The sequence below is a fragment of the Siphateles boraxobius genome, unplaced genomic scaffold (genome assembly GCF_051911475.1).
Source record: "Siphateles boraxobius isolate OS27281-9 unplaced genomic scaffold, OSU_SipBor_1 33, whole genome shotgun sequence".
Classification (NCBI taxonomy): Eukaryota; Metazoa; Chordata; class Actinopteri; order Cypriniformes; family Leuciscidae; genus Siphateles; species Siphateles boraxobius.
Genome location: NW_027508953.1, coordinates 11,118,121 through 11,141,672, shown reverse-complemented (window position 1 = coordinate 11,141,672; position 23,552 = coordinate 11,118,121). Strand labels below are relative to the sequence as shown.

At 38.4% G+C, this 23,552-nt stretch overlaps 1 protein-coding gene across 1 annotated transcript; it reads left to right on the top strand.

The window, feature by feature from the left end:
• The first annotated feature begins 18,271 nt into the window (after window positions 1-18,271).
• On the top strand, window positions 18,272-22,747 carry LOC143701852 (uncharacterized). The gene is made up of 6 exons (XM_077195536.1): window positions 18,272-20,430; window positions 20,584-20,867; window positions 20,974-21,308; window positions 21,503-21,922; window positions 22,037-22,191; window positions 22,316-22,747. Exons 2-5 carry the CDS (start codon window positions 20,756-20,758, stop codon window positions 22,127-22,129), a joined length of 960 nt encoding a protein of 319 aa, XP_077051651.1. The 5' UTR covers window positions 18,272-20,430; window positions 20,584-20,755; the 3' UTR covers window positions 22,130-22,191; window positions 22,316-22,747.
• Window positions 22,748-23,552: the final 805 nt, after the last annotated feature.

Sequence of the window (23,552 nt, the reverse complement as noted above, 5' to 3'; positions counted from 1 at the left end):
ATATATATATATATATATATATATATATATATATATATATATATATATATATATATATATGAAAAAATTATATTGTTTTTGGTCAATTTTGACAGCTGTTTGGGGGATTATTTTATGAGGCCAAACTCTTTCTACTTTGCTGTAGGCCTATACTGAAAGGCTGAATACCTTAAAGCCTACCTAATCACTGTAGCCTGACGGATGAACAAATAAAAATAAAACCTTATGAATAAATAGGATATCTTGTAAGATACTTCATGATCCAAATATAGTATTATTTGAGACATTTTTAAAGTTTCATTACATTTTGGGCATGAAATCCACGCTGAATCCACCCTTCTGATGGGATCAGTTTAATCCAGATTTTTTGGATCAAAGTGAACCAAATCCTACAAAAAAGTTCTGCAAAACCCAAACTAAAGGTTTGATCCGGATCAAAACCAAGATTGGATTACGTGATATAATCCGATTATGTAATCCGTTTTTTCTTTTGAAAAACCCATTTTCAAGATTTAATCCAATCCGTTACCCAAAAACCTAGTGGATTACTTTCGAAAAACAGGGCCCTGGTGTAACCATGACAGATTTTACGACAGTAGTAGAAGACAATACTGTTTCCCAATTGTAGGGGGACCCCGAGAGCAAAAACCGCAAAAACGACATAGTGTTGCTTTAATAAAAACAAAATCCTATACTGGGCTGTAATCAAGTATACAGGCCAGTAAGAACAAAAATTGATCACATAATACCCTCAATTATAAATATAATGCATCATCAAAGACATATTACATCACATTTGGCCACCATCGGATTCAACTTTCAGTCATAATTTAGTCAAATAAGAATAAAGTTATTGAAAACAGGGCTGTTGCTGGGCGGACGCTGAACACTGAGGAACAAATATTTTCCGTCATTGAGTAAATTGTTTTTAGCAGTGACGGAAAAATCTGAAGACCGTCCATCATTTTGTCAGATTACACTGAGGGTGATCTATTTTAAATTGTAGCACCCCTGCCCAATTGGTGGCGAGAGTGCATATTAATTAGCTATAGACCATTTGGGAGCAAACATCAGTTACATCACTGGCAGCTGAGCATGCATTATGATGGCAGAAAAACAGCGGAAAACAGGCAAAATCCATGGATTAAGAGAAAAAATGTATTTTTGTGCCTTTGGCTGTCAGAATCTGAATGCAAAAAAAATGGTCTTCATTTTTATAGAACACCTTTGTTGAAGACTCCTTTCAAGGCTAAACGCAGATGTTTATGGTTGCAAGCCATTAAACGGATAGACTGGACTGTGAAACCTTCAATGGTTACAATTATGAGGGAAAAAAGTCAGAATTGCGGGATATAAACTCGTACTTCAGAGGGAAAAGACAGCATAATGAGTTTATATCTTACGATTCAGATTTTTTTTTTTCTCAGAAGTGTCAGATATAAACTCGTTATTGCCACTAGGCTCTGCATACAAAATACATCACTGTGTGCCAACACCCAAATGGTATATTTGTCTCGTCTTTGATCTCAGTGCATGACCTTTGGCTTTAGTCACCGCTACAAACAATTGTAAAAATGTCATAATTGTGAAAAGTTTCTTCAAACGGCCAAAATAGTTTTGATGTTGTTGATAAAAGAGGTGTAAAATGAGGGACTGATACGGATGCGGTGGAGGATGAAGGACAAACAGAAAAAAAACGTTTATCAGTCCCCGGCACAGGCGAGCACCCAGGAGGAAGGTTTGAGTTCAGGCAGACACAGAAAGTTGATTGCGCAGAGGTAAACAGTACCTGAAAACCATACTTGAGTAAAACTACAGCAAAAATGGCTCCATTACAAGTTAAGTCACCAATTCCAATATGATTTGAGTAAGAGTCTTAGAGTAGCCAAACTGATTTTGACAGTACTTAAGTATTTTACTCATACTGAATGTAAGCTCAAAGATGCACTAGTCCTCAACACCTAAAGCCTGGGACAAACCATGCCGACTTCAAAGAACTAGCCGGTGTTGTCGCCTCACGTCGGCTGCGTCCTGATCAAAAAGCTGCGCTTGAACACACAGCACAGACTTCAGCCAATTGCAAAATTAGCACATGCATTCTGCGCCTGCGTGTAAGGAATTAACTCTTTATATCAGCAGGTATAAGGAGAAACTGAAACAATGATAAATAAGATAACCCTAACCCTAACGAAACGTGAAAAAGGTAGACTTGCTTATCATTTTGAATATCAGTTACGTTGATAACTTTCTTCATTTTAAGTGGCTCCTGTTGTTATAAAAATATTTGCGTTTTGGAATGCTCAGGTAGGATAACATAACATTAGATCAGCCTTCTGTCTGTGCCGTCTTGACTTACTTGCTCTCTTTCATCACTTTCACTTTAATTCTCGTGCACTGACTCGTTCGCTAAACTGAACATCCAATTAAAGTTCCCAATCTCTCACCGACGGCACATGTCGACGTGAGGAACACACCACAAAAACTAGCCCAACATAGATGCTCGCCAACGGCCAACCACCAGCTAGGTGTGTCCAGGCCTTAAGAGACATGCCAGTGAAAAACAAGAAACAGTTTATTTGTGAGGAGAGCAATCACATGTTTATTTTTAAACAAAAAACTGAACACCTCAAAATGGCAATAAATCAAGGTCGACACAACAGCCTCTTAAATGTTTACAAACACTCAAGTCTCAGTTAAGCAGGCTTGTGCAAAATTCAGATTTTCAGAATTGGCCTCCATTCAATTCATGAATTGGAATTGGAATTGAATTGACTCTGCCCCACAGGAAGTTAAATTTGAATTGGAATGACAGGAAGTGGAATTAAATTCATGGCAATTCAAAGAAATTCTACACAGTCACACATAGGGTGGCCACCATCAAACAAACCAAATGTGGGACGATGTGGGACATGTTACCAACACTAAAACATAACCTGAAACTGTTATATAATGTCCTCTAACTTAATAAAAACATTTGTATTCTGCATTTCAACTGATAAAAATACTTTGTTATTTAGTCCCTTCCAGACAACACAATTACATCACCAATGTAACATAACATGTCTTTATTTTACTTGCCATTTAAATTCAACATCACTGAGCAAGGCAGCAGGCATCATGCAGATCACTATTTATGAAACAGTTCTGACCAAGTCCAACTAAAATCCAACAAAATAAATAATGAACAAATAAAATATAAAACAACATGAAATTAGTTTATTGACAGCCTTATATATTAAGAATATATTACACCAAACACTTTCATATTTTTAGAAAAGATGTGAATTAAAACAACTACAGCAGGCAATAAATTGATAAATTCTGTTAAATTAAAATTTTAATTTACCGAATTATCCATTTGTTTTCTGACAGGGAACACATGGAACGAATCACCGCTCAACATTTTGATTGACAACCTACTAGTATGTTTACTCCTTTCTTTTCAACCATTGGATATGATTTTAAAAACGGCTGTTGTATTTGTACTTCTGATGAAGCGCTGTTAAATATAGGTTAAAAACTACGGCGCAAAAAGAATAAATAAAATGCTTTCTTAAAAAGGCAAAAGAACGCATGCACATTTTCTTAAAATGATAATTAAAAACAAACAGACAAAAAAGCGGGACATTTTCTCAATATGCGACGTGGGGGACAAGGGGTGAAATGCTGTGGTGTACAACCCAAAGCGTGACGGGTGGTCGCCCTAGTCACACAACAAGAAAGAATATGTTGAATCTCACATTCAGCGTTAGGCAGGTTACTTTGGAAATGTAATTGCTTACTGTTATAAGTTACCCATTATTAATGTGGTTTGGATTATTTTATTTGGATTACTTTATCAATGTAAATCAATTTCCTTTTAATTTGATTAGTAACTAATTAAATTACACATTTTACCTCAGTAATACAACTAAATACAATTACATTCATTTTGCAATTCAATAACATAATTTCATTACAGTTAACTCACTCCTCAACCCTGCATACATTTTGTTCTAATATATATATATATATATATATATATATATATATATATATATATATATATATATATATATATATATATATATATATATAAACAAATGTCCACCTAAAATTGTTTTTTTTTTCTTCTAAAGATTTACTAAAGTAATTCCGGGAGTCATGTTCTATCATGTTCTGAGTCATGTTCTATCATGTTCCACAAAATTACAATTACAATAAATCAAACTTAATTATTTGTTCTGTGACTAGAGCTTTTAACATTCATTGCTGGGGGAAAATATTTCCTGTTAATGTAATCTGTACAAGTAGTTCAAACTAATATCATTTATAGAATATGTAATGCAATCATATCTGACCTACTGTAAAGCTTCATTGTTAAACACTTCACTTAAAATATCTATATGAATTTCTTAGAATTTGTTTTGAATTGCAATTCTGCTTCCTTTAATTCAAATTCGAATTGTAATTCTAGATCCTGTTTTTGACATCAATTCAAATTCAAGAATTGAATTGGAATTTAGGAGTCATTCTCAATTCAATTCTGAATTGTGCACAAGCCTGCAGTTAAGCTCAAGTTCTCAAAAAAGGTATAAGTAAATCAATATTTACTTATGGAACTTGGTACTGAGCTGTGCACCCTGTATGAGAATATTGTGAAGTCCCTCCTTGTTTCGAGTGGGCCCCTGTATAAGACACACAGATCGTACAAAGTCAAGCCAGGTTGGAATGACTATGTGGAAGAGACACACGCTGAGGCAAGAAGAGCCTTTAAGGCATGGGATGAGTCAGGTAGACATAAATGGGGTCCGTTATTCGAATATAAGAAACAGGCAAATGCAAAGTTTAAATATGCTCTACGTTTCATTAAGAGGAAGGAAAATACAATGAGGTCGGACTCTCTGGCGAGGAAGCTGCAATTTAATAATCCTATTGATTTCTGGAAAGAAATCAAGAGAATGAATAATTGTAAAACATTGTTACCAACGAATATTGATGGTGCTAATGGTTCTGATGAAATTACTCAGTTGTGGCAGAAACATTACTATGAGCTGTTTAACTGTGTTAAAAGTAAGTCGTTTACGTTGGGTGACATTGATAATAATGAAGATACAACTGTTTTACCTCAAGAAATACATGATGCAATTATGATGCTAAAGGATAATAAGGCATGCGGTATGGATGAGATATCTGCGGAGCATTTGAAATTTGCAAGTAGAAAACTCTGTCCCCTAATTGCTATTTGTTTTACTGGGCTGTTAGTCCATGGTATTTTACCTGACTCTATTTTATCTGTCACACTAGTGCCCATCATTAAAGAAAAAGCAGGTAAGATTAATAGCGTGGATAATTACAGGCCTATAGCTCTAGCCAGTATTTTATCCAAAGTCTTGGAGAGGATTATTCTGAATAGGCTGGAACATTTTGTCTTGACCTCTGACAATCAGTTTGGTTTCAAACCTAAACATGGCACTGATATGTGTATTTTTGCCCTGAAGGAGGTTTTAGATTTGTACAACAGGCATAGTTCCACAATTTTTTTGTGTTTTATTGATGCCTCTAAAGCCTTTGACAGGGTGAACCATGAGAAGCTATTTTGCAAATTGTACAACAGAGGGGCTCCCAAATATCTAGTGAGAATCTTGGCCTTTTGGTATGCTCATCAGTCCATGTATGTGAAGTGGGGTAACTCTATGTCTGCCTCATTTAATATAAGTAATGGAGTTAGGCAGGGAAGCATTTTGTCTCCCTTTCTTTTTAATATTTATATGGACGACCTATCGGAGTTGCTAAACAGTTGTGGAACAGGATGTAGGGTTGGGGACACCATTGTCAACCACCTAATGTACGCGGATGACCTGGTCATTCTTTGTCCATATAGTGCTGGCCTTCAACAGCTACTAAGGGTATGTTCCCAATATGGCTTGGACTTTGATATTACGTTCAACTCTAAGAAGAGCAAGATAATGATTGCTAGAAGCAGGGAGGACAGTAAACTCTCATTTCCTGCTTTTTATCTGTCTGGTACTTTACTTAGAGTGTGTAAGGAGGTCAAGTACTTAGGACACTATATAACTGATGACCTGTCTGATGATAGGGACATTCATAGACAGTATTGTATGTTGTACGCACAAGCGAATATGCTGAATCGCAAATTTAGTATGTGCTCACTTTTTGTGAAGACTACACTTTTTAAAGCTTTTTGTACTCCGATGTACACTGCCCACTTGTGGCGCCGCTTTAAAAAAAGCAGTATGCAGAAACTCAAGGTGGCATATAATGATGGTTTGAGGCTGCTGCTTAAATTGCCACGAGGGGGCAGTGTTAGCCAACTGTGTGTAAGTGTCAATGTATTCACGTGCCCTGCTGTACTTAGGAATCTCATGTACAGATGTATGTGTAGACTAGTAGAGTCACATAACAGCATCATCGCAACATTAGTGAACCCTGCTTTGAGTGCAGTTAGGTTCACTTCGGTTTTGTGGAATCACTGGCGCTTTAGTCTATATGCTAATATTTGAACATCGTTTTTGTGTATTGTGGAATTCTGACTGTGTAGTCATTTTCTTACAATTTTTTATCTTCTTTGTTTTTATTTTTTGTATGTACTGTATCTTGTATAGTGCTATGGACCATTTTATATGTATGTCCTGACTAAAGAAATGATGATGATGATGAATATCTTTCAAAAAGGTCTCTTTAATGGATAAATAAAAGTAAAATTAAGTAATTAAAGCACTAAACGGGCTGGTTCCTGTTGCAGCCATGTCCCCATCTCATAAACACCTGCGATTACGCAACTACCTGCCAATCCACTCACATTTGCATAAATTAGCCTTGTTGTTAAGATTGGGTAAAGACAAAAAGCATATGGCAATATCACTTATTTTGTAGCTGAAATGAACTGCGGCAGAAAAAGTTAAGTGCCATGCAAAATGTAATGCAGACAGAGATGGTCTTATTATTGGGAGATACGAGGGTCTGTGGCTCTACCATTAGTAAAAACGTAATGGCTAACTTGGATAACATGTGCCCTGATAGCTAATCACATTACAGCTTTGACGTCATTGAATTTCGTTCAGAGTTGTGCGACAGTCACTGTTTGCAGATACCATAGAAATGAATGAGAAGTGCCGTAAATTGAATCATACCTGTCACACGGGGATATTGTATATAATTTGCGGGTGACATGGTGCTGCTATCAATATGCGGGAGACTCCCAGACCTTCAGGGAGAGGTGGGATTGTCTGTTAATATGTAATTGCTCATTACAAATGTAAATGCTATTTGATACTACAATGTAGCCAAAAACATACTTAAGTACAGTAACAAATTACATCTACTCAAATACTTTTTTACCTCTGCGATTGCGTTTAGTTCAGTTAATTTTTTATGTGTTTTGTTCATGTTCATGTTCAAGTTCATGTTTTGTTCAAACATTCATCTGCTTTGTGGTGCTGAACATGAAAAGTGACCCAAAGTCTCTGTTCATCTGTTCTCTTCATAATAAATATATAAATGCATAATCTTTAATCTAGCCTATGCTCCTCCTCCTGTAAGTTAACGGTTAAAAAAATTAAATTTGAATGAAACAAAAGCTATTAAATCTCATATCATTAAAGTATGAACATTTGAATGATTGGTAATAATAGATAATGATGTAATTGTTACTACCCTAAGAACACAACCACTGCAGGGGACATTAAGGTATAAACTGGACCCATCGATCACATTCTTCTTATTGTGTTAGCTCAACTTTTTGGCCTCATTTTAAAAGATGAGTAATTGCTTGTTATTTCTTGTCTGACTGGATGACGCAAATGGAGGAACCAAAACATGGCAACTTATTTGTGACCAGAGATTAACATTCTCTGATGGATAACTTAAGGTTAAAGGTTTTTAGACTTCTAAAACATCTTAGTGATATGTCAGACATTATTGGATTTGCCTCCAAGACAACAGAAAAGTCATTGTAATGAATTAAATAGTCATAGTTTTGTGAGTCTGCCCTATGAAACAGTTTCAAATGATGTCCCACCTGCATCAGGGTCACATTACATGCTGTTTGTGCTCATTGCTGGACATCTTTGTGACTCATAAGAAATACTTGAGTGCAGATAGTTCTCGTCCTGTTCCCATGGCAATTACTATACCAAGGCCTTTTCTCTTTTCAATCTGAATAAGGGAATTTGACCATGGAGGCTTAATTTGGTGAGCATGTCTGAAGTAGGAAAGAACTGAAGTTGTCTGGGGTAACAAATTGCTTCCTATCACTTATGTCTTGTTCTCCTTCAAACAGACAATAGGCTACATAAAATAGCTGTTATAGGAGAAAATCAAATCAATTAACAGTCGAAATGACGAGTAAAACATTCTGACTGACCAAAACGGTCCGTGTACCTTCAGATAATTTTTCTCGTTTTTGTCTTCACAACGGGAGCCGCCGCTTTCCCGACGGTGGTCCACCATCTGGTTTATAATAAGTGTTTTCTGGCGGACCACGGACGGTCCACGGTTTATAATCAGTTACTCATGCTAACCAAAATGCCCTTAATGGATAAAAAAATAAGCAATGTACACCAGTTAATAGCAGTTGCAAATATATTTTTATTAAATACATTTTCAGTGGACAGGTTACATTGATACATTTATATTTATCAGATTACTTTATTCAAAGTGACTATTAGTCAAGAACATTATAGGATAATTTAAGTATATTTTTACCCTTGTGAAAATTAACCATATGGGTTTACCACAGAATTTGCAGTAAAATCATAGCTAACAAAATGAACCATGGTTTCACAACAACCAAGGTTTAAAAACCTATGGTTATAGTCATGATTACCATAATTTTACAGCAATATTACTAGTTGAACCATGGTTTTGAAAAAACAACAACATGGTTGGTACAGTTTTACAATAGTAAAACCATATAGTGCTTTTCACAATACAAATCGTTAAAAAGAAGCTTAACAGAAAATGCATGTTCAAGGTTACAATAGCAAAATATCCTTTAATCAGCCAGAGGCGACTGCTACTCACTGAAGAGCATCTTCTGGCAACAAAGTAAAGTCCATAAGATAATACAAGTCATAAGTTTAAAGTCATGTTCAGTTAAACAGTTTCAACCTGCTATTGTTAAAATGTTGGTAATATGTAAATTAACAATGTTTACTCTTTCTCTGAGTTAAGTGTACTGAGATATTCCTGTTTTATGTGTCAGCAAAACTGTCATGCAAACCTTCCCTTACCTTCCGCGGTTTCACAGAAAAGGCTTAAGTCCATGTTAAACCTGTCTTAACTGCAAGTGACTTGCACTGACATATCTTAAAATATTTCAGTGCCATTGTTTTGTCTCAGGATGCACACCAGTAATGTGTTTTTTTCTGCAGTACATTTTAAAAAGCTACTTAAATATGCTGAGCATCCTGATTGGATGCTGGCTAGCTGGATTGAGCGTCAGTAAGCAACCACTCGTGATCACGGCCATTTGAATTGGGATAACGGCCCCAAAACATCAATCATACAAACGTAGGTGCTGATTGGCCCAAGAGGAGTCCTGTGCGCCAATGAACGCTATCTATCGATCTGCACTCGATTGCTCTTCCTTCATCCTCCAACTACCGGATGTCTGTCTCAGTAACTTGAAATTGAATTTGAGAACTGAATCTGAATTGTGAGAAGTGAATGTGAATATATATATAGAGTTTAATTTTCGGCCAGGATCAAATTTTATTGGACTTCGGTTCCAAACGAATAAATTCAATTTCAAATGATACCATTCAGATTCAGTTTTTCAATGCAATGATTCAAATTAAACGATATAATTTCAAATGATGTTGTTCAAATTCTGTTTTTCAATGCAATTATTCAAGTTTAGCAATTCAAATTCAAATATAAATGATTGAAATTCAGTTTCTGGTGGCACATATTTCAGCCCATAGACTTCTTTCAAAACATAAAAAATTGTACCAACAACATTAGTGTATGTTTAAAGTTTTAGTTTAGTTCCTTTACTGTCCACAAGTGGAAATTTGTCTTTGGCTTAGTTTTACTTACTAGTCATATGGCTGATGGTACCTTAGAGATGATGATCAGCTCAACTCTGCTACGGAGGGCATCAGCATGGAAGATCTAGGAACAAAACAAACCATTTGTCACAGAGCCAACAATATTATACAATGGCAGGTTTATTAAAAGGAAAGATTAATCATAGGTCTCATTTATCTGAGAGTAGGCATCTAATTTTTTTTTTGGTAAAAAGAAAAAGCATTATTTATGAATAATTTTGGAAATATTCAAATAAAATATGTACTTAACATATGTACATGTGTGCTTGCAAACATTGAGCCCTTGGATCTGTGCATGTGACGATTCATGCTTACCCACGCTACCCAAACAAACACACACATTAAAACACACAAACTATTTTGAGTATTTCAAATTCTATTGTGCTGCTACAAAATGAATGCCAAGCAAGACACTGTGAAACATTTATATGTGTCTGTGCTATAACATTTATATTTATACATTTTAGTCCCAAAACACAATGTCATAATATTTTGTCTGAAAACTGTGACGAAACAAAGAACATGAAAGAAAGATTATTTTGAAACAGGGTCACTGCGGACTAAATCCAGTTTGTGCATAGATATATAACTTATTTATACCCTTTGTGAACATAGTCACTAAGTTTCAGTCCAGTGCAATGACATTAACTAGAATTTTAGGGAAAAATTAAATCTTCTCTAGGTCAAAATGACCCAAACACAGTGTCAGTTACGTTTGGATGTCAAAACCTTAAAATAAATTAAACAAATAAAAAATGTAAATATGAGAAATTTAAAAAATGAGAACAGATGCATGATATAGGTGAAAAATATTGTGCAAAAATGGATTTTATGAGGTTATTTAATGAGCTTCCTCACTTCACCTGTGTTTCCCACTTCTCCAGCAGCAGCTTTCTTCAGAAATGTTGAAGTCGTGGAACTTTCCCTTTGTAGAGGGATTCTTTTGTTGCTGCTGAAAAATCACAGAACAATTTTTATCAATATTTATTAACCATTGAGCTAATTTCAGCCGTGTGATGACGTCATCGATTAACAATACTTTTATGTTAAATACGTTTAAGTTAAATAAATTAGCTCACTCCCAAGCAACATCTTTACAAAATTATCAAAACCTCTCATCTACACATAAGATGTGATTAAAAGCTCAAACATTCATAAACAAAAGCTCAAGCTATAAAGTTATCCTAACGTTACCTCTTCTGAAAACGCTTGAGATGCTAACGGACTTTCTCGAAGACACTAAACCATTTATATAAAGTAAATATTCAACAGAAGCGTGTCAATTACAAGTAAGAGAAGTGTCAAGAACAGTTGTGTGCATTGTTTTTGTGATTTTAGAGACTAAACTCACCTGAAAGCAGTGAAATCAACAGCGGGAGACGGAGTTTCTGTACGTTCACACCGCCGCCGGCGCGAGCGGCAAAATTCGCTCTCGCCGCCCTGCCAGCGACGCCGTGGAAAGATTCGTGGACGCTCTGATGCTCTGACGTAGATCGAACGCGTGGTCTTTTTTATTTAAAGGGGCCACAAAGCAAACAAGCATGTCGATCGTTTTTTTTGCAGAAAATTGATCGATGGAAAAAACTTAACAATTATAGTGACATGTTTGCTAATGCAATAAACAAAGTAAAAGCCATTTGTGTGGTGTGGCTTTTGTGTTCATGGTTAGGTGCTATTATAATTTGCATTCCCGCTGAAAAACAAGCGTTCCTGCGCGAAAATACTTTGCCTATAAATACTAGTGTTGCGCTCCTTATCAAATTCAAATGATCAACCTCCTAAATTTTGCTTGGGAACTAATGTGGTCGGAACCAAAGTTTACAGGACTGCGTTCTCTGCGGACTCCTCTCAAACGGAGCACCTCTATATTCCGATTGGTTGCCGCCGGTTGCTGCCGAACCGCGTCATTGCTTATTACTGTGCGTTCACACCGCCGCCGGCGAGAGCGTCAAAGTGGCCGGAAGTCATTAATTTTCAATGAGAGCCGGCGGCGAGCTCCGGCGAGAGCGGCGCGTCTTGGACGGTGAGAGCGGCGAGGAGAGTTGAAGTCAGGTCAACTTTATCGTAATAAGCAATGACACGGTTCGGCGGCAACCAATCGGAATATAGAAGTGACATAGACATCATATAGGTAGACGCCCTATCGACCGCTACTGCCTATTGGCACGGACGAGAATTGGAGCCGCCATCTTAAACCGGTCACCCGTTCCGCTCAGTGTAATCTGAATGGCAGGTGAAATGAGCTGTCAGCGCATTTAATTAATCATATATCACTGAATACTGAACTGATTTTCACACGTTTTTTTTGTTTTGTTGCAAAGGTCATTCATGTAGCTATGATACAGGATACATGGTTCGGCGTATTTTAATATTCATAGTAGGCTTAACAGTAATATAATATTCTGATATAAGATATAAAGTGACCAGACACATTATGTGTGATGAAGGATATAATGTATTTTATAAATCACACACTATAAATATAATAAAGAAGCAGAAACAGATAGTTGCAGTAAAGTAAGATATTTTAATAAGTTGAAGAAACAATTTATGATTTGTGACACGCACATAGCCTACACACGAACAGACACACAAACGAACAAACACGAACAGTCTCTCTCTCTCACACACACACACACACACACACTTTCACACACAGAACGCATCCACCGAACACAGCCTCCTGTAATAAAAATTTAGAAGAAGCTGTTCAACGTGTTTGCATCAGTAATTTCTAAAAATTAAATTCGGATAACATTAAGCCTATACCTTTTTTATTGTATGTGGATGTGGGAGGGGAAAATGTCGAGACTAAAGCCCTATTCGGATTAACTTTACAAGGGTAGATGGAGTAGGTTAATAATGTAATTTTACCACAGGACTTCTGTAATATCAATAGCCAAATCGCATGTGATAAGATATAGGTTATCAATAACACTAGAAGTTGGAGGGGTAACTGTTAACTCAATTTGCGCATCGCTGTCATGCGTGTAGCCTATAACATTGCTTCCTGATATCATGTGCGCAAACACAAATAACCTATACAACAGGGCAGTTGAATGCTTATCTGATAACCTAGAAGCTGTTGTAATAATTACTTTAACAGTTGCCCCACCTCTCCATGCCGGGTGAACACCAGCTGATGCAGTAAACAGCATTTCACAACGATTTCAGTACAGTAATAGCAAATATTCTTGCTCCTTCTCGATTATCTGGTAATTCTATTCACAAAATACAACCAATAGTACGGTAATGTTAAGACTTACATGTGAAAAGCCCTATGTTCGATGGTCCGGCGATTAGAACAGGAAAATGCTCCACAATGCTCTGGCATCTTATCTGCTGCCACGCAACGAAACTAGGAATACGACCGGTTCAAGATGGCGGCCGGATTTCTCGGTTTCCAGCGGCCAATAGGGCATCTAGTCTCTATATGATATCTATGGTGTGAACGCACAGTTTTGCTGCTTGTCTATTGCACTGGTGAGGCGTCGTGCGCGGTTTCCATGGCAACTCATCTCTGCTCCAGTGTTTGAAGGCGACTCGAATGTTTACGCGCACGCCCATTGAAACGCATCAAAGTCACGCAGCATTTACAAACATAAACATCTAGAATTAGAACCTTACTTGAATAAAAATCTCATTATTAAATCATGAATTTAAAACTTATTTTGAAGTTATATGACCCGTTCATAGGTGCAAATTACCACAATTGTGGCACTTTTATAATTTCAGATTTTTTAATTATTGTTTTACGAACACTCAAGCCCCATATTTCATTTGAACGCGTGCTAAAAATGCTTATAGGCAGTATTTTTTATACCACCAACACTTTGCTTTAGATATAGCATAGAAACTATGTAAGTTTCACTATTTTTTTTTATTCAGTGCTTTCAGTTTCTTTTTAACTGTAAAAAAATGAATTAAAATAAATATATATTTATAAATTAAATATGTCCTGTAAGCGCTCAGCAACACTGGACCGACTATCGGCTTGCCACTGGTGTGCCAACGGAGGACCAAGCGCGGAAAACCGCCGGTGGCGTGCCACCCAAAAAACGCTGGCAGACCGACGGCATTTTCAAATTGGTCGTTTTGCCAATGGTGTGCCGCCGGAGGTCCGACCGTGACAAGCCGCTGACTTTGTGCCGCCCAAAAAACGCTGGTGGACCGCCAGGTCATTGTTAGCTGGGATACTTTGTTCCAATTCACAGCAACTCTGTAGCTCAAACAGTAGAGCGTTGGTGCTTGCAACACCAAGGTCATGGGTTTAATTCCCAGGGAAAGCAAGAACTGGCAAGGCAAGTTTATTTATATAATAATAATAAGTAATAATACTTTAAAATCAATTCTAAATGTAACTGGCAGCCAGTGTAAAGACCTGAGGACTGGTGCGATATGTTCATATTTTCTGGTTCTGCTCAGAATCCTAGCAGCAGCGTTCTGTATAAGCTGCAACTGTCGTATGGTCTTTTTTGGGAGGCCCAGTGAGGAGTCCATTACAATAATCCACCCTGCTGGTGATGAAAGCATGCACAAGTTTCTCTAAGTCTTGACTGGAAACAAAGCATCTAATTCTTGCAATATTTTTCAGGTGATAGTATGCTGATTTAGTTATTGCTTTGTCATGACTACTGAAACTAAGGTCTGACTCTAGAGTCACACCAAGATTCCTGACTTGATTTTTAGTTGTTTGACCCCTAAACTGAAGGTATGCATTCACCTTGAGAACTTCATCTTTGTTTCCAAACACAATGACTTCAGTTTTGTCTTTGTTTAACTGAAGAACGTTTTGGCACATCCAATTGTTTACTTCATCAATGCATTGGCAAAGGGAGTCAATGGGGCTGTAATCGTTAGGCGATAGGGTTAAGTGGAGCTGTGTGTCGTCTGCATAGCTGTGGTAAGAGATTTGGTTCTTTCTCATTATTTGGCTCATTGGGAGCATGCACAGGTTGAATAGGAGTGGCGCAAGAATTGAGCCTTGAGGGACTCCGCATGTCATGGGTGTCCATTCAGACTTATGATCTCCGATACTCACATAATAACCTCTCCCTACTAAGTATGACCTGAACCATTTTAGGACTATTCCAGAAAGCCCGCCCCAGTTTTCCAGCCTGTCAAGAAGTATGTTGTGATCGACAGTGTCAAATTCAGCACTGAGGTCGAGTAGTACCAGCACTGATAATTTGCTTGTATCAGTATTTAAGCGAATATTGTTTATTATCTTTATGAGAGCTGTCTCTGTGCTGTGATGCGGTCGGAAACCAGATTGAAAATTGTCAAAGTATCCATTCGAGCTTAAGAATTTGTTCAGCTGATTGAAGACATCTTTTTCAATGATCTTGCCTATGAAAGGAAGATTTGAGATCGGTCTATAGTTGTATTATATGGTCTTATCCAGATTGCTCTTTTTCAGGAGGGGCTTGACAACTGCAGTTTTCAGGGAGTTCGGAAAACTCCCAGGGAGAAGTGAGGCATTTACCACTTCTAGCAGATCTGATTTTAAGCTGTGTAACACATTTTTGAAAAAAGATGTGGGAAGTGCGTCAAGGGCGCCGGTTGATGTCTTAAGGTGCTGTACGGTTTCTTCCAAAATTTTGCCATCAATTTCTTCGAAATCAGACATAGTGACTACACCCTCAGGCTGTTGTCTGATCTGTCTGACCCCAGCGCAACTCAAGGATGAGCTGATCACCTTTCTGATATTATTGATTTTCTCAGAGAAGAAGGAAGCAAACTCACTGCACTTGTTCTCTGAGAGCATTTCACTGGGAATCTGGTTTGGGGGGTTTGTCAGTCTCTCTACAGTAGCAAAAAGAGTGCGTGTGTTGTTTATATTGTTGTTTATAATATTTGAGAAGAAAGTCTGTCTAGCTTTGCCTAGTTCCTTATTGAAAGCATGGATGCTGTCTTTGTAGTTGTTATAATGGACTACAAGTAATTCCCAAATGATATTTGCTTACATTGATAGATATCTTTAAAAGGAGCAGCTAAACCTCCACCTCTTCTAACAGCTCTGCAGAAACTCATAAAAGTAAAGTTAGGAGGGGCTGTTTCATTGAGGACTGTTGCACTGCAGCTTTCTTCTTGCCAAGTTTCATTTAGCAACATAAAATCCAGGTTGTATGTGGTTAAGTCGTTGACTAGAAGTGATTTATTTTTAAGTGAGCGGATGTTTAAAAGTGCTAACTTAACAGTCTTACTTTTTGTCCCCACAGCAATCTTAGTTTGGCGTGTAATAGGCACCAGATTAGATTAGGTTTGCTGTACGGCTTTTGAAGGGCTTAGACTTTCTATCATGTAATCGAACAGCAATAGAGAAGGATAAAGATACAGGCACACTGGGTTCCCGCTTGTTCTGTAAACATTTGAGAAAGTTATTGTTATCATAGCGGGGACCCGACAAATATCACTGAGAGCTGGTATCAGTTGTTTTTGGTTCACCTCGAGCCGCTGGAGGAGGGTGTGGGCCCTGGCGCTGTGGCAGAGACCGAAGACCTCTCACAAGAGGAGGGGAAGGGCGAGCTGGGCCCGCAGGCTTTGGTGGTTGTAGGGCCTGCTGTTTTTTGGTTGGTATCTGGGGGCTTGCAGCAAAAGAGTGGGATAGTCTAGTTCCAGCATACACCAGTTGTTCCATTTTCTCTGAGAAGCACAGAAGTGGACATGCTGGAGAGAGGGATAACATGTCCGGTGAGAGGGGCTGTTGCTCTAGTGTTATTGGAGGCTGTAATATGCTGTCCTGGTTTCCCAGGCTGTTTTCCAGAAAGTCATCCTTGGGTGCTGAATCTTGGAGCAGTGCTAGTATGTCACAGTCTGTATGTGGTGAGCTCTGTGGGCAGGGCTCAGCTGAGATTGTGTCTGTGAGCAGAGGTTGTTGTGGCTGAGTGGTGTTATCATTGTCCTTGTGTGATGTGTCAACCGTATGTCCATTCAGGTGCTGAAGTGAAATCCTGTGGTCATTCATACTGTATCCAGGTGTGTGTGTGCCATTCAGGTTGAGTGGATTGGCACACATTGCAGGAGGATGACGGCGGGAGAAGTAGATATTGTCCTTTAGCATTCTTGAACCAAGTTTGTTTGGGTGATGGCCATCCTGCTGAAACAGTTTCCTCTGACTCCAGAAAAGATTGAAGTTGTCAATGAAGTTCACTCCTTTTATATTGCAGGTTTTTTCCAGCCATGTATTAAGCCCAAGCAACCGTGAAAACCTGTTTGTTCCTCTTGCTGGGAGTGGTCCACTGATGAAGGTTTGAACTTTCAGCCTTTTAAGTGTTTCAAAAAGTTCATTGAAATCCTTCTTAAGGAGTTCCGACTGCTCTTTATGAATATCATTCTTCCCCACATGAATGATGAGTCGATTTGCAGTCTTATGTTTCATCAGAATGTTCTGATGTTCTCTGTTTACATCAGAAGTTGTTGCTTGTGGAAGGCAGCATGCTGTTGTATCCCTGCTACTAATGTTGCTGATTATGGAGTCACCCACTATCAGAGTCCTGGGCCCGGCTGCGCTCTGAGCTGAGTGCCTCTGTCTGCTCGACCTTGAGCCCCAGTTAGCATCAGTGTTAGTTACAGGCTGATTCAGTCTGTGTTCAATTCCATTCATCAAATTTGGGGATTCCTCATTCATTAATACTTCAAATCTGTTCACAAGATGTATAGGCAGTGGTAGGAGACCAGTATTTGCAATCCTTGTCAGAGCCATATCTGGGGTAGAGGATGCTACTGCCGCAATATGTGATGCTCGTGACAATCTGATGCCTCGAGTGCCTTTGGGTCTCGCTCCCTGTTTGTGCCATTGATTAATAAGTCGATTGGCTTGTTTCTCTACACTCAGTATAGCCTGTCGAGGAGCACTAGATTCATGGGACTCACCGGCTGTATGCTGAAGGCGTCCATGACGAAGCTCTGTTGTGTTTTCCGTCGGTTTTGGTGGTCCCGCAATTAACTTTGTTTCAAGAACTGCAATCCTTTGTAAAAGCCTTTGGCAGTTAGAGCAGCAAGTAGATTCCAGAGGAGGCATTTTCTTATCCTTATGGATGTAGGCAGTTGTGATTTCTCTTCCCCGGAATGTAAGCTTTCAGTGGGAGGCTGGTCGAATAAAAGAATTCTGCTTTTTTTGTAGTAATCCAAGCGTTTGAGCACTGTGCTGATTTGCTGAAGTTAAAATTAGGTGATAAAAGGAGATAAAATATAAAGGCAATAGAGCAAAGCGCGGAGCAGTAAGCGAGAGCATCTGAACAGTAGCTGACCAGGAAGTGAAGCATAAGCATAAGGATGTAAATGTGTACTTTGAAATGCAAGACGCTTTGGATGAAAGTGTCTGCCAAATGCTTAAAAATCTAATCTAAAATCAATTCACCAAATGAAAACAATAAAAACCAATATGGATAAACAGCTTGAATATTCCATCTCTACATGGGCTGGAATTAAACGCACATTTTCACTGATTGGTCCACTGAACATCAAACCGTGTTGTCATCAGCTGTTTTTCAGTTTTGTGCAACAAAATAGGAATCAGCTGTTACAATTGTAGGCTACTGATTCTAAAATCGTTTATTGCAACTACATTTCATCTCTTTATCATCAAGCAACCAGACTAACTAATAGCTTGACACAAACTATACCAGGGCAGAGCCTAGACAGGGCTTTCTTCTGTGTAGACATAACTTCACCTATACAGGTGCTGTGAAATATTAGTTTATCTCATAATTATTAATTTACTTCACATCTGCCCACAACTACCTCTAGCCTACATATTTGGTACACTGACTGTTTTATTTAACTGACCAACTTTCAAAATATGTGACCCGTCACGGAAAGCAGTGACACAAGTCGGCAGCACAACTTGCGAGCAAAATGAGAAACAAGCGTTTTTTTCCAAAATTGGTGATTTCCGCTTTTTTGCAGAATCTGTTAGTTGAGATCATGAAGAAGCCTCTCCATGTTTGAGATAACAGTATTGGTATATTCAAAAGCGTACATTTTGAGGTTGAAATCGGCTTGTTGTTCGGAGATTCTAGCATGCAGTAGGGGCGTGTCATTGTCTGTGTGTATTTCCATACTGAATAGCCGCCGGCGCTTTTGCCCCCGCCCCCCAACAGCGTGGCTACTTAATTATGCAGCGCTCTAGCCGGCTCTATCTGATATCAAAATTCAATGAAGATGGACGCCGCAAAGAATGTCGCAGACGAGCTGAACCGTGGCCGTTACAATGAAAATTTTTTGAAGTACTTCTTCGACAAGCTGGATGCTTATGAACAAGCGTTCACTGATTCTGAAGACGATCTGAGCGACGATGAAAGTGGCATGATAAGACTGAATAATATCCCTAATCTACAACTGAGCGAAGATGAAGACGAGGAAGAATGTATCGGACTGGCGTCAGACGAGTTGGACCGTAAGATATCAGAGGCTATAGCGATAGTAACATTTGATGGGGATATAGATAGAGAAATGGGGAAAATCCGTAACTTTGACTGTAAATGTTACACGAGGAGAAAAGAGAACTCTCTGCATGGGAGACAGTCTTGTAGCCAGAAGCTTTCTCCAGACATTATGTACAACATACGGCTGGATTCTTTAGCTGCGGAAAAAGAGTGGCAGGACATGCGAATTATTGGACATTTAGAGGCAAACAGACGCACAGTGCAAACTTCGGAGATGGTTACATCCACAAAGAAGACCCCGACAAAGAGAAAGTGTGCCCGAACGACTTATTTCATTGGAGGCAACGAGATCTGCAAGAATACTTTTCTGTTTCTTATGGGGTGAGTTTCCATAAACATCAAAGTTTGTCGTTTTAAGTTCATTCTAAGTTCAGCTCATGTTTAGTCCATGTTTAGACCTTCCAATACCTACCTATTGTTTTTAGCTAGCTCAGGACTGTCGTTTTAGTTGTAACGTTAGCTGCTAATCGTTAGCACCATATCACTTGCCAAAACCCCCATTACTATAATGAGCTTTAAGATGGTAATGTGAGCTTCTGCTATTAATTTGAATAATGCTTCAATTGCTTGAATTGACTGGTGTTAATGACTTAACTTATCCCAGGTAAACCTGCCTGTTAGCATTCTTGAATTGATTGTGATGCTAATAATTTTAGCCAGTGGTGGAGGAAGTACTACTTAATATTCTTACCAAGGATTTACTAACGTAATCGTAAATGTATCAGATTAAATTCCTACTTAAGTAAAAGTATAAAGTATACGTAGCCGTAAAATGTGCATTATAAGTCAAAAGTAAAAGTATTTATGAAGAGTTTAATGTACAGGATTTTTTTAATCCTTTGACTCGAACCAGGTCTAACCACTAACTGTGAGGTCTAAACCAGGACTAAAACAAGACTAAACCAGGAAGTACAGATACAAGCTCTAAAGTAAGTAAAAGTAAAAAGTATTCATCATAAAATTTACTTCAGTAAAGTAAAAGTACCTATAATTTGTACAATACATTTTGATATAGGTGACAAGATGCCTGTTAGCAAGACCATGATGTTAAACGTTTTTTCTTTTTTCCCCCCTTTTTTCAGCATTGGCAGAGACACCCTGGCTGATATAGTCAAACACTATGAGGAGAATGGGGCAAGACCACGTTTGAGGAAGAAGCACTCACTGCCACGTCCACCAGCCAGGTTCATCAGCCCTGAGGATATCAACAGAGTTGTGGACTTCATAAAAAACTATGCAGAAGACAATGCCATCATGCTGCCTGGCCGACAGCCTGGGCATAAGGATTGGCATGTGAAGTTGCTGCCAACTCATGTGTCCAAGGCCTCAGTGTGGCGTCTCTACGTGAAGTCTGCTAAGGAGCTTGGTATGTGTAAACATTGATTTAAAATTGAGTGCTTATAAAGTGAAATAATGCGGAGCACTATTAGCAATTACAATACAATTAACCATAAGCAATATCTGTTTTTCAGGTGAGCGTGCAGTTTGTAAAACCAGCTTCAAAGCACTGTGGAACCGACTTCTCCCACACATCAAAAGTTGCCGGCCACGCACAGATCTCTGCTGGCAGTGCCAAAGCAATAACGAGCAGCTGATACGAAGTGCAAACCTCCCAGATGATAGAAAGTCTGAAGCAGTAAAGAAGCAACAAGATCATCTTTCCCTTGTGCAGAAAGAGAGGGCTGTGTACAACGACATGACTGCTGCCTGCAGAAAGATTTGCTCTGGCTCTAACCTGTCTTTTGGACCATCCCTACCAGCAAGCAAGAAGATTAGGATGCATTACAGTTTTGATTTTGCTCAGCAGGTAATATTTCACACACATTTACTTCACTTTACTTCATTAATGTCCCTTAAAGGGCGATTTGGTGCATGAGAATAAATAGTGCAAATGCAGAATAGCATCAATATAGTAAGGTTTATCTTTATTAGACAATTATGAATAGATGCAAATTTAATTTAATCTAATCCAAGTTCCCTCTCTCCCTCTGTCTCCTACAGTTACACTTTCCCTCAAACCCTCTCCAGCCAGGACCAATGTACTTCCTGACCCCACGGAAATGTGGCCTATTTGGTGTTTCATGTGAAGGGCTGCAGAAACAGGTGAATTACCTGATTGATGAAGGCATGTCATCTACTAAGGGAAGCAATGAAGTCATCAGCTACATGCATCATTTCTTCTGCAACTTTGGAGTTGGAGAAACAGAGGTGGATCTTCATTGTGACAACTGCAGTGGGCAGAACAAGAACAACTTCATGCTCTGGTACCTTGCCTGGCGGGTTGGACACAAGCTTCACGATAAAATTGAAATCCACTTCCTTATTGCTGGCCACACCAAGTTTTCCCCTGACTGTGGCTTTGGACTCATCAAGCAAGCCTACATGAAGACAAGAGTCAACACTTTGGCAGACATCGCTGAGGTACTTTAACTTTACTTTGCTTTAATGACTTCAGTGCTGTTTTCTGTTCTGCTTCAATGAAACATTTAACTGAAGATTTTTTTTTTCTTCCTCTCTTCTCTTTTTTGTCATCAGGTTGTGGAAAACAGCTCTCCTGTGAGTCGCCTCAATATCCCACAGCTTGTTGGAACGGCAGAGGGCAAAGTTTTAGTCAAGACCTTCGACTAGCAGCAGCATCTGACTCGCCACTTCCGTAGACTCCCACAGATCAAGAGTTATCAGCACTTCAGGTAATTGAAACTTTCACATTGTGTACATACAATATAACATAGCAACAACATACACATGACAGTTTTTTTTATAAGAAAATACTTTGCCATGTTTAAAATGTCTTATGTGCTTTTTCTGTCACAGCTTTGAAGCCAAGAGACCAGGTGTGGTGCTTGCAAAAAGTCACCGTGATGCACAACCTGTCGAATATCAGCTACTGCGCGACGGAGCAGATCTGCCCCCTGTCGACGGTCTTCCTGTCCTGGCCCCACCTGGACTGAAAATTGACAGGCAGAACTATCTATATGAAAAAATCAGGCCATTCTGTGCTGACGAGGCAAGAGACATCACATGCCCAGCGCCAAGGGTCACAACACAGAAGAGTCCACAGAAGAGGATGCGAATGTAATTTCTTTGGACTGTGTCACAAAGACCTTTTTTCTTGTTTACAACACCTGCAATGTCACTTTATCAACCAACCACCTGAATTTAGTTTTACATTCTTGTATGAAAAGCACTCTAAACAATGTTTGATTGATTTGCTTATGGAAAATAAAAAAAGAATATATCAATCAACCAGTTTATTGCTTATTTTTTATCATTAGCAAAAGTTTGTGTTTCATGTTGCATGAGTACACCGAAGAAAATTCCTAGTCTGTAAAACCTTTCATTGACAATGGCAATAAAATCTATTCTGATGCATACTCCTATACTGTATGTAGGGACGGACGGGGACTAAAAAACAGCCCTGGACTTTGACTAGGCCCGGCCCAAAGCAATCGGCGCGCAGAAACTCGACAACAACAACAATAACGCCTGCCATGAGTGTCACAAGACTTTAATTGTGGCTCATGGTACTATACCATCCAAATTATAGCTAACAGCATATTCTACAATCTATTCCATGCTGTCTTAAAATGAATTTATTACTTAATAATCTTAATTAATTTATGCAGTAATTAATCTTAGCTACTGCACAAATAATAATACCACATCTAAATGAAAATACACCATTACAAATGTAACTTCTGTATTCAAAATCTTCAATGTTTGTAAGCATTAACTGTAACGTTACCAACATTTTTAAAAGTAAAAGCACAACATATTTCTTAATATTAGCTACTGCCCAGCATATATATATATATATATATATATATATATATATATATATATATATATATATAAAATCACATAGCACATCCTGTTTCTGATTTTAACATTCTCTAGAGTTTATCTTATTTTTTATTCAGTGTACATAAGAGTTGCCTATACAGTTTTATCGGTAGATGCTAAGAGACATTTATTTATTACCTGTTTGCAAACTTTTTTTTTTCTTTGATGGCACATTTTCCTGACCTTTTTGCTCCCCCCTGTGCTTTAC